Genomic DNA, 12,337 nt, shown 5'->3' on the forward strand with positions numbered 1-12,337 from the left:
GCCAGCTGGCCAGAGCTCCAGTCTATACTTTTTAATCCCCTCACCTTTTCTACCCATCCCCCTTCCATCTGGAACCATCAAAATATTCTCTGTATCTGCGAAGTCTGTTTCTGTTCTGCTTGTTTTGTTTTGTTTTTCAGATTACATTGTTTTTTTGTTTGTTTTTTTAATTTTTGGGGTTTTTTTTTTTATTCATTTTAGAGGGGAGAGAGAAAGGGAGAAAGAGAGACAGAGAGGAGAGAGAGACAGAGAGAGAAGGTGGGGAGGAGCTGGAAGCATCAACTCCCATATGTGCCTTGACCAGGCAAGCCCAGGGTTTCGAACTGGCAACCTCAGCATTTCCAGGTCGACGCTTTATCCACTGCGCCACCAAAAGTCAGGTGGATTACATTGTTGATAGATAGGTACTTGTTGCCATATTAGTATTCATAGTTTTTTTTTTGTTTTTTGTTTTTTGTATTTTTCTGAAGCTGGAAACGGGGAGAGACAGTCAGACAGACTCCCACATGTGCCCGACCGGGATCCACCCAGCACGCCCACCAGGGGGCAATGCTCTGCCCACTAGGGGGCGATGCTCTGCCCCTCCGGGGCATCGCTCTGCTGCAACCAGAGCCACTCTAGCGCCTGGGGCAGAGGCCAAGGAGCCATCCCCAGCGCCCGGGCCATCTTTGCTCCAATGGAGCCTTGGCTGCGGGAGGGGAAGAGAGAGACAGAGAGGAAGGAGAGGGGGAGGGGTGGAGAAGCAGATGGGCGCCTCTCCTGTGTGCCCCGGCCGGGAACCAAACCGGGGACCTCCGCATGCCAGGCCGACGTTCTACCACTGAGCCAACCGGCCAGGAGTATTCATAGTATTGATTTTCTTTCTTCTTCTCCTTAAAGAATACCCTTTAACATTTCATGTAATACTGGTTTGGTGGTGATGAACTCCTTTAACTTTTTCTTGTCTGGGAAGTTCTTTATATGTCCTTAGATTCTAAATGATAGTTTTGCTGTATACAGGAATCTTGGTCATAGGTCCTTGCTTTTAATCACTTTGAGTATTTCTTGCCCCTCCCTTTCTGTCTTGCAAAGTTTCTGTTGAGAAATCAGCTGACAGTCTTATGGGAGCTCTCTTGTAGGTATCTATTTTTCTGTTGCTGCTTTTAAAATTCTCTTTGTCTTTTTCTGTTTGCATTTTAATTATGATGTGTCTTGGTGTGGGCCTCTTTGGGCTTATCTTGTTTGGGACTCTCTGTGCTTCCTGGACTTGTATGTCTATTTTTTTCAACAGGTAGGGAAGTTTTCTATCATTTTTAAAATACATTTTCAATTTCTTGTTTTCTCTCACCTCCTTCTGGCACTCCCATGATGCAATGCTGGTATGCAAATGTCCAAGGGGCTCCTTCCATTATCCTCAACTTTTTTGGATTTTTTTTTCCTGTTCTATTTTTTGCTTCCATATATTCCAAATCATTGATTTAATTTTTGGCTTCATCTACTCTGTGATTTCCTGGGAATTATTCTTCATTTTAATTAGTGTATCCTTCATTTCTGACTGCTTTTTTATGTTTTCCATGTCCCTTTTTATGCTGTGGAAGTTCTGAAATTCAGCTGCTCTTCCCTTAGCTTATTGAGCATCTTTTTTTTTTTTTTGTATTTTTCTGAAGCTGGAAACGGAGAGAGACAGTCAGAATCCTGCATGTGCCCGACCGGGATCCACCCGGCACGCCCACCAGGGGCGACGCTCTGCCCACCCCCCAGGGGGCGATGCTCTGCCCCTCCGGGGCGTCGCTCTGCCGCAACCAGAGCCACTCTAGCGCCTGGGGCAGAGGCCAAGGAGCCATCCCCAGCGCCCAGGCCATCTTTCCTCCAATGGAGCCTTGGCTGCGGGAGGGGAAGAGAGAGACAGAGAGGAAGGGGGGGGGGTGGAGAAGCAAATGGGCGCTTCTCCTATGTGCCCTGGCCGGGAATCGAACCCAGGTCCCCCGCACGCCAGGCCGATGCTCTACCGCTGAGCCAACCGGCCAGGGCTTATTGAGCATCTTTATAATCAGTGTTTTGAACTTTGCATTTAGTGAATTGTCCCCATTTTGTTTAGTTCTTTTCCTGGAGTTTTGCTCTGTTCTTCAATTTAAGAGATGTTTGTGTCCCCATTTTGGCAGCCTCCCTGCGTTGGTTTGTATGTATTAGGTAGAAGACCTGCCTCATCTCTGGACTTGGTAGAGTGGCTTTGTGTAGTAGTTGTTCTGTAGGGTCCAGTGGCACAGCCTCACCATTCACCAGAGTGGGCCCTCTAGGTGTGGCCACCACCACCACCACCACTGTGTAGGCTGTGCACACCCTCCTGTGGGAGTTGAGCCTTGACTGCTGTTGGCACATCAATGGGAGGGATATACCCCCAGAGTGAGTGATCACCTTAAAGGGCTACCTGTGACCACTATGCGGGTCAGCTGTGCAGAGGCCCACCCACAGTGCAGGACTTCGCTTCAGCCGAGCTTTGGTGCTCAGTGAGTCCGCCCCTTGAGTTTATTGCTTGTGGCGGTGGTTGGGTAGTGCATCACTGTGGTCTGTAGTTGTCCACCAGGTGTACTGGCTCTGGGACCTCCTGGGAGGTGCAAGTAGGTCAAGGTCAGCCACCACCTGTGTTTTGCCCAGGGCTACCCGTCATGAGCAATGTGCAAATGGCTGCTGCTTGTGCTATGCAAGGGCAAGCTGTGAACCAAAGCCGGCCTCCACCAGTGCCGAGCCTGGGCAACTTAATGAGAGGTATATATGGGGCATGCCAAGGCCCAATGCTGCTTGTTTGAGAGATTTTAGGAAAGTCTAAAGCATGAGCCAAGACAGATCATTCATATAGAAAAGCCACTGGAAACAGCTTGGGTAGGCCTGCAAATTGGTGGAGTGGGATCTCAGGAAGCCTCTCTAATATTTTCTTCCCTAATAATTCTGAAACGATTATTATTATTTTTTTTTTTTGTGGCAGAGCAGGGAGAGGGACAGACAGGAAGGGAGAGAGATGAGAAACATCAATTCTTTGTTGCAGTTCCTTACTTTTTCATTGATTGCTTTCTCATATGTGCCTTGACCATGGGCCTTCAGCAGACCAAGTGACCCCTTGCTTCAGCCAGCAACCTTGGGCTCAAGCTGGTGAGCCTTGCTCAAACCAGATGAGCCCACGCTCAAGCTGACAACCTCGGGGTCTCGAACCTGGGTCCTCCACATCCCAGTCTGACGCTCTATCCACTGTGCCACCACCTGGTTAGGCTGAAAAGATTTTCTGATGGAAATGAAGGTTACTTTATTAATTGAAAAGATACAGTCCAATTTTTTGGATGATATGTTCCTTTGTTTCCCTTGAATCAATTAAAATTTTAACAATTAAAATTATAATTGATTCCTAAATACTATTCATATAAAGGTCACTTTCATTCTGAAAACTATTCCTCCTAAAGCCCATTATGTCTGTTATATTAATGTGGGATTTATTACTTTAACCATTTTAGATATATGTAATACATATGCTAAACTACAAGGAGAAAAAAGAAAATGTTTAGAAAAAGTAGGTTAATGGCCTGACCTGTGGTGGCGCAGTGGATAAAGCGTCGACCTGGAAATGCTGAGGTTGCCGGTTTGAAACCCTGGGCTTGCCTGGTCAAGGCACATATGGGAGTTGATGCTTCCTGCTCCTCCCCCCTTCTCTCTCTCTGTCTCTCTCTCATCTCTCTCCTCTCTAAAAATGAATAAATAAATAAAAAATTAAAAAAAAAAAAAAGTAAGTTAATGATACAGTAAGAAGAGACAGGTTTGAATGAGTGGAGTGAAAAATTAAAAGAACTTCATGTTGTAAAACTGTAAAGGTTATTATAATTAGATTCATCATAGAGAAAAATAGCACATTGAAGTATGAAAACATGTTCCTCTCTCTTGAAAAGTGATAAATTTGAAGCATACTATCAATAAAAAGGATCTTTTCAATGAGAATGGTGTGACAGCAAAACTAAATAGATATTATCTATTTCATATATACTTCCTGTGCATTTTTAATAAGCATTTGAGTATTCTATGTGTCCAGCACCATGGTAGACACCACATTCAAATCATGTTCAAAATCCTTATTTCTAGTACAGATTTTTGTTATTTAAAGATTTTGTGTTCATAGAATTGTTTTGCACTCTTTTAGGAAATTAATTCTGATCAGGCTACCCAGGGCAACATCAGCAGTGACCGAGGAAAGAAAAGAACAGTAACAGCAGCTGGTGCAGAAAATATCCAACAAAAAACTGATGAGAAAGTAGATGAATCAGGACCACCTGCCGCTTCAAAGCCTAGGAGAGGACGACGACCCAAGTCTGAATCTCAGGGCAATGCAACCAAAAATGATGACACAAGTAAACCTCTTAGCAAGGGAAGAAAGAGAGCTGCCGTCAGTCAGGAGAGCCCTGGGGGTTTGGAAGCAGGTAATGCCAAAGCACCCAAACTGCAAGATGTAGCCAAAAAGGCAGCACCAGCAGAGAGACAAATTGACTTACAAAGGTAAGTACATTATTCTTTCTGATCTTTTAATTTAGATATTTTGTGTTATACTCAGTATGTGTCACTCACCCCCAAATACACATTTAGTAGTGAAAACTGCCCTTGGCTTTCCTCAGTAGGTTACAATGGCATCTGTTTTGATTTCATAATCTCTAGGATATCTAATTAAAGAAAGATTTCCTTTTTTCCTTTGGTTAATTTTTAATTAGGCTATAGTATTTTGATATTTCTATTTATTCGCAAGAACAGTATAATCTTTTGCTTGGTGTCCATCACATACCTGCACAGGGTTTATTTTTTAAAAATGGCCACCTATAGGATATAAGGGTCCCAGAATAGAGAAGGTAGTAGTCTTAAATCCTCTTGTTAGAGTTAATTTTTTTTTTTTTTTTTTTTTTAATTTTTCCAAAGCTGGAAACAGGGAAGCAGTCAGACAGACTCCCACATGCGCCCGACCGGGATCCACCCAGCATGCCCACCAGGGGGTGATGCTCTGCCCATCTGGGGCGTCACTCTGCTGCAATCAGAGCCATTCTAGAGCCTGAGGCAGAGGCCATGGAGCCATCCTCAGCACCCAGGCAAACTTTGCTCCAGTGGAGCCTTGGCTGCAGGAGGGGAAGAGAGAGACAGAGAGGAAGGAGAGGGGGAGGGGTGGAGAAGCAGATGGGCGCTTCTCCTGTGTGCCCTGGCCAGGAATCGAAGCCGGGACTCCTGCACTCCAGGCCAGCGCTCTACCACTGAGCCAACCGGCCAGGGCCTAGAGTTAATTTTTAATATAAATCAACAATTTACTTTGCCCCACCTGCCCCATTAAAACAACTCAAGACCTGCTCATCTTTGATCATTCTTGGGCTGGAATTTCAGACTTTCCACAGTTTAACAGTGGGGCCCCAGCTGAAGATCTAAGAGTTGGCTCCTTCCATACTTGGCCTATTATTTGAATTTAGCCCTACCCCTCTCTTTTTTCCTTGTGCACCTGTAACCTAGCTCATCTCCTCCTGAATTTTAACTCCCTAAGACGCACGGGCATTTTCCCTTTCACTTTGGGGGGGGTGCATTTTATGGAGCTTAAAATGCGGTAGATTGTAAGCATCTGAGTTTTAGAAAAGAGCCAGGATTTCTCATCTCAGGGTATCCCTCCACCCTGCTTCCGTGTTTTTATAAAGTACAGTATTGCCGAGGTATGTGTGTTTTTGTAAGCACATATTTAAAATTATCATTTATGAAATTCTGAAGTTTGGGGCTATTAAAGTTTCTTATATTTTAAGTGTCTCTGGCCACCTTTTATACCATCTCATAACAGCAGATTCAGGCCCAAACCTGATCTAAACAATGGATGTTTCTCGTACTAACTTCCAGATTTATAGACTAATAAGAGTAGTAATAAAAGCTGATATTGGGAGCAAAATTACTACTGTTCTCCTCAAACCTATAACTTTGACCTGGAACAGCATACTTAACTCAGCTTCCTTTTCTTCATCAGCACTACAGTATGATAGCAGTTTCCTCAAAAAATGCTCTTAAAAAAAAATGCTCTAAGATTACTGTATTTTCCGCTCCATAACACACACCTGACCATAAGACACACCTAGGGTTTTAAGGAGGAAAAATAGAAAAAAAATATTCTGAACCAAATTGTGTGTTAAAATACTTAATAAAATACCATATTTTTTGCTCCATAAGACACACGGGCATTTTTACCTCCACTTGGTGGGGGGGGGGGGGTCTTAGGGAGCGAAAAATGTGGTAAATGAACCAATAAATAAAGTACCTTACATAGAATAAATGCTCAGTAAATTATTATAACCATTGTTTTGAATTTTAGTTGCTTTACCCTTTAGTACACTTTCCAGTTACAAAAAAGTTGAACTTTTTTTGGGGGGGGGGGATTGTTAGACTTCTCATAAGGGTTTCTAGAATTCTAGTCATTCCCCACCTACACAAAATACATAGTATAGCCTGACCAAGCGGTGGCGCAGTGGATAGAGTGTCGGACTGGGATGCGGAAGACCCAGGTTCGAGACCCTGAGGTTGCCAGCTTGAGCGTGGGTTCATCTGATTTGAGTAAAAGCTCACCAGCTTGGACCCAAGGTCGCTGGCTTGAGCAAGGGGTTACTCGATCTGCTGAAGTCCCACTGTCAAGGCACATAAGAGAAAGCAATCAATGAACAACTAAGGTGTCACAACAAAAAACTGATGATTGATGCTTCTCATCTCTCTCCGTTCACCTGTCTGTCCCTGTCTATCCCTCTCTCTGACTTACTCTCTGTCTCTGTAAAAAAAAAAAAATAGCATTGGTAATCACACAGAGGCCACCTGAGCCACCTGCCCTTACCTCTCCTTAGTTGACTCTTTGCCATTTAACCAAAATACGCAGGTGTACATACTTCAGTAATAACCAGACCTTGTCTCTGAATCAGGGTATTGTAAAACCCACTGTCTTACTTTTAGCTATACCATATGCCCCAACATCATTAAATGAGCATTACATGCCAAAGACTAGTTTCGGTTAAAAATGGCATTGAGGCCCTGGCTGAGGGCTCAATGGATAGAGCATCAGCCCAGTGTATGGACATCCTGGATTCAATTCCTGGTCAGGGCACACAGGAGGAGTGACCATCTGCTTCTCTTCCTCCTCCCCCGCCTTCTCTTCCCCTTCCCCTCCTGCAGCCAGTGGCTCGATTGGTTCAAGCGTGGCACCAGGTGCTGAAGATAGCTCCGATGGAGCGCATCAGCCTCAGGCACTAAAAATAGCTCAGTACACTAAAAATACCTCAGTACTCAAACACTGGCCCAAAATGGGGCATATGCTTAACTGCCTATCTCCTCCTCTTGCCTAAAAAAAAATTTGCTAAAATGATAAATTTTGTTATATATATTTTATTTCAATAAAATATTGCTACATAAGAATAACAGCTAACAGCTCTAGCTGGTGACAGTGGATAGAGTATTTTTCCAGAGCACTGAGGTCACCGGTCAACTCTATGCTCACTGGCTCAATCCTGGGGTTGTCAATCCTGGGGTCAATAGCTTGATCCCAAAGGCACTAGCTAAACCCCTGTGCTCACTGTTTGAACCCTGGTCAGGGCAATATGGGAAGCAATCAATGGCACAACTAAGTGGAACAACAAGTTGCTGCTTCTCTCTTTCTCCCCCTTACCACTTCCTTTAAAAAAAATTTTTTTTAAAGTAATAATAGCTAACGCCCTGGCCAGATAGCTCAGTTGGTTAGAGCAACTTAATTCTACAGGCCCTACACATGCACAAAAAACTAGTATATAGAGGATGCTTTGAAATACTTACTTGCATATTGTAAGTAGCTAATGTACTTTATTATATGTTATAGTTCCCATAGAGTAGAATATATTTGCATAGAGTTAATTTTTGTAACTATCAAGTTAAAAGCTAGTTTATTTAAAATAAGCACAGGTTAAAGTAGACCAGCTATAGTCATATTTTTTAACATCTTTCAGAGTACATACAGACAAAAGCCACTTCTGTCTGTTCCTTTTTATATTATTCTTCACACCTTTCACTTTCTTAATTTCTCAGTTCCCAGAGAAATGGTCAGTTCCTGCTGTGGTCACATCTGTTTCTACAGTAACATTTGCAAAGAACCTCTCCTCCTGACATTACCCTAATCTTCTTACTACATATTGTGTGATTATTAAAATTTTATTATTAAGTAATTAATGAAAACATTTTGAGACCCTAGTATATGCCAGCCATGGCCAAGATGCCTTGTTACTTCCTTGACTCCTTCAGCCCTGTGATGTAGAACTCGATAAACCATAGCCTCTGGAGGAGTGCAGTGCCTCACTGTCACAACACTGTCACAGAATTCCTCTAGAATTCCCTCTAAAATTCCTCTGACAACACTAGGTAAATAATAATTACTTTTAGTATGATTCCTAATTATATGTAGTAGATTTTATTTACTGACTCAAGGGTGCATATTTTATTCCACCAAAACATGGATATATGTATAAATTACTAACATAGATTTTACTTCTTAATTGGGAGTTGATACAAGCATTTTGTCAAATAGAATTTTTTAGCTCCATTTGGGTGTTTACAGTAAATAAACACTTATCTATTTACTGTATGTGATGTTCCAATAAATGTTCCTGTTTATATGTTGGGCTGCATTTGGTATTCCTTGAATTCACTCTTCACATTTACTAAAATCAGCCATGTGTATAGATAGTATGGTCAGGAAACAGTATTTGAACAACTGGACAATAATATTGGTTTTCTAAGTTTTGGATGAAAGATTGATAATCATTTAAGTTGTTTAATTCACCTGCTGTTTTTCCTTTATGTTTTTGAGCTGTTATCCAAATGGCAAACAGTTCCAAACATTTTGCATTAAAAATGCATTTTTATAGGTCTGCTATTCTTGAGCATGTTTTGCTTACACTTGAAGGCCAAATACCTCAACACCAATAGAGAAACAGTCATTAAAGTTGGGATTTCTGGTGGAATTGTAAATTTAAAAGAAATTATTTATAGGATATAACAGACTACAGTTTTCTCATCTTTTGATTATTATGTTTTGCTTAGCAGGCTTAATGTTGGGAGTATTCAAAAATCTTGGAATTTTTGTTCTTAATTTTAAGCAAACAATTTCCTGATCTCCTGTGCTTATTTGTTTTTTATTTTTTGGGTTTTTTGTTTGTTTGTTTGTTTTTTATTTTTTTGAAGCTGGAAACGGGGAGAGACAGTCAGACAGACTCCCGCATGTGCCCTACCGGGAACCACCCGGCATGCCCACCAGGGGCGACGCTCTGCCCACAAGGGGGCGATGCTCTGCCGTGACCAGAGCCACTCTAGCACCTGGGGCAGAGGCCAAGGAGCCATCCCCAGCGCCCGGGCTATCTTTGCTCCAATGGAGCCTTGGCTGCAGGAGGGGAAGAGAAAGACAGAGAGGGGGGGGGGGGTGAAGAAGCAAATGGGCGCTTCTCCTATGTGCCCTGGCTGGGAATCGAACCCCGGTCCCCTGCACACCAGGCCGACGCTCTACCGCTGAGCCAACTGGCCAGGGCCTCCTGTGCTTATTTGTATATTGAGAAAGTTTTCTCACATCACATGGATTCATAACTTTAAATAGAATTTATTTATTTATTTTTGTGGCAGAGACAGAGTCAGAGAGAGGGATAAATAGGGACATACAGACAGGAAGGGAGAGAGATGAGAAGTATCAATTCTTCGTTGCGGCTCCTTAGTTGTTCATTGATTGATTTCTCATATGTGCCTTGACGGGGGGGGGGGGGGGGGGACTACAGCAGACTGAGTGACCCCTTGCTCCAGCCAGCTACCTTGCATTCAAGGTGGTGAGCCTTTCTCAAACCAGATGAGCCCGCGCTCAATCTGGCGACCTAGGGATCTTGAACCTGGGTCCTCCACATCCTAGTCCAACGCTCTATCCACTGCGCCACCGCCTGGTCAGGCATAACTTAAAATTAAAGTAACCCCTCAGTGTGTATCATCATGTATTAAACAACCATATATTAGTTTGGTATGAATACTCTTTCAGTAACAAGTGAATTTTTATCAAAATAATATGAAATTTTTCAGAAGACAAGTGCTCGGAAGTGATGGCGTTTCACTTTGGGACATAGACTCAAGTCCAGGAAATTCTTGCAGTGAGCTGGATCATTTAAGAGTCTGTGAGAGCAGCCAGGAAGATACTGAGGACTCAGAGCTAGTAAAGGAAAGCTTCCTGAAGGTGCAGCAGGCAGCTTGTAGAGGATTCTTTGATATATTATTAAACTTGTTTTATATATTATAACAAGTTAATTTAATCTCTGTAAGAATCTTAATTACCTAGTCCTTTTTTTTAAAGCATTGTTTATTTTTATGATATCTATATGTAGTGTTGGGGTTTGGGAATATAAGTAAACAACTCCCTTATTTTTCTCTCCCAAGTTTGAAATTGTTGAGGAGGAGACACAGGCTTCATACATACGGCTGATTTTAAATGTGGAATAACATAGGCCAGGTGGCTACAAATGCCTTGCCCTTAAGTTGAACAACCTCAGGCTACCCGGAATCACCTTCTGGGAGTAAAAGAGAACAAATGTGACGAGGCCACACCCTGCATGTTCAGTTCCTCCCCTGGCTCCCTTACCTACTTCATGGGTTAGGGAGAAGAGACCAAGACCATATCCCACTCCTTCATGCTTCCAAAGATCAGAATTTCCCTCTCTAGTAGTGGGGGAGTCCTTGAATTTCTTAAGCTAAGTTTTCCTCCTTGATTTTTTTAGTACACTAAAATGTATTTGCCCAGTTCAGAAATCAGAACTTACTCTGCTCCTTATAAATTAATTCTGCCATAGTATCCTATAATTTTTCTTTCATAATATCACTTTGAAAGTATTATTTAAAATGACAATTATTTCAAATAATAGCTTTTGTTTTATTGTTGTAAGCATACTAGGCATTGAGTAGCAGCACTTAATGGTTGAAAATAAAAAAAAATTCATTGGCATTTTGTTTTTATATAGTTTAGGGAAAGATTCCTTAAACCAAGTCAAGTCTCCAGTGAAAAATGAAAAAAAAAAATTCAGATTTTAGCTAATAACTAGAAATGAAGTCATTTTGGTTTTAACTGTTTACAGATTTTCTAACTTGTCATTTCTTCTACTCCTATCCCCAAGGTAAAAAGAAAGCTCATTTGCAAAGGGAGAAAATGAAGGCCAAACAGAAGCAGCTTGAGCTTCTGCAAAAACTTGGATTCAAAATATCCCTGAACAGAAAATGAAGTCAACTTCAGAACACACACTTTCTGCCTTGAAAACTGAAAGAAACTTATTTTTCACACGACCACAAGTCCTCTGATGGAAGTGTACAGCAGAAACTCTTGAGAGGCTAAAAGCAACTCTGTTCTACCCTCCCCCAGACTTTTCTTCCGAAAAGTCAATAATTAAGCAAATTGCTTAACACTTGGTTCCAGTTCCTGCATATCTGGAGTTTAAAGGCATAAATACCCAACGAATTTCCATGCTGCAATTTTTATTTTAAAGAAAGTAACAGGATGTCCTTACACTGACACTGAAAATCCATCAGTTTTAGAGCCAGGAATTCCCATGTTACACAAGAAAAAGTAGAAGTCTACTGAATTAATTTTTTAGAAGAAAAGAGATCAGATGAAATATTTGTTTTTCCTTTTGGAAACTTTTATGTATAATTCTTTCTGCCTGCCTACTTTTCTGCAAAAATGAGATGTACAGATTTCAGTTCCCTGCTATGAAAAGTGATGTGGTGGCAATTTTATAAATGTTGCTTTCTGATTTTTATCAGAGTGAGAAAATAATTAAAATTATTATTGATTTCATATCACTTCATATTTTGATTTCCCCTCCACTTTAGTTTAATATAATTTGCAATAAATGTACATATTGTTGTTTCATAAAGCATATCATTTTAAAATGGTTTTTACTCCTCTGATTATGTTGAAATATTTGGAACTTTAAAGGAGTAAAGACTGTCCAGCATTTGGTTTTATAATGTTTGTCACCAGATTTTTATTGATGTAAAAAACAGTCATTTTTTAAAAATAATTGGACTTGGGCAGCTTTGTAAGGAAAGTTGGAGGTGTTTAGGATTGCTATCAATTCTCAGCATTGTGCTATTGGGAAGTAAGTGTTTTTGCTTTTGTCTGCCAAGCGGGGCTCAGTTTTTATGTTTATTTTAGAAGACAAATGTTGCATCAATATATTGTTTCTTGGCATCGTTCAGCATAGGTAATGTGTGCACTTCTGTGTACACATCATCATATTTAAGTTTTTTGCATAAAATAAATGCTTCTAGATGTCATATGGTA

The 12,337-nt window shown here is 41.4% G+C and overlaps 1 protein-coding gene across 4 annotated transcripts in view; it reads left to right on the top strand.

Annotated features, from left to right (window-relative positions):
• PDS5A (PDS5 cohesin associated factor A) overlaps positions 1 to 11,848 on the top strand; it is a 124,417-nt gene extending 112,569 nt beyond the window's left edge. For all 4 annotated transcript variants that reach the window (XM_066233463.1, XM_066233465.1, XM_066233464.1 and 1 more), the window contains exons 32-33: positions 4,160 to 4,512; positions 11,172 to 11,848. In XM_066233463.1, the coding sequence (XP_066089560.1) occupies positions 4,160 to 4,512; positions 11,172 to 11,175 (357 nt within the window). In that variant the 3' untranslated portion in view covers positions 11,176 to 11,848. The remainder of the gene's footprint in view (positions 1 to 4,159; positions 4,513 to 11,171) is intronic.
• The last annotated feature ends 489 nt before the right edge of the window (positions 11,849 to 12,337 follow it).

This window comes from Saccopteryx bilineata, chromosome 5 (assembly GCF_036850765.1).
Source record: "Saccopteryx bilineata isolate mSacBil1 chromosome 5, mSacBil1_pri_phased_curated, whole genome shotgun sequence".
NCBI classification, from domain to species: domain Eukaryota; kingdom Metazoa; phylum Chordata; class Mammalia; order Chiroptera; family Emballonuridae; genus Saccopteryx; species Saccopteryx bilineata.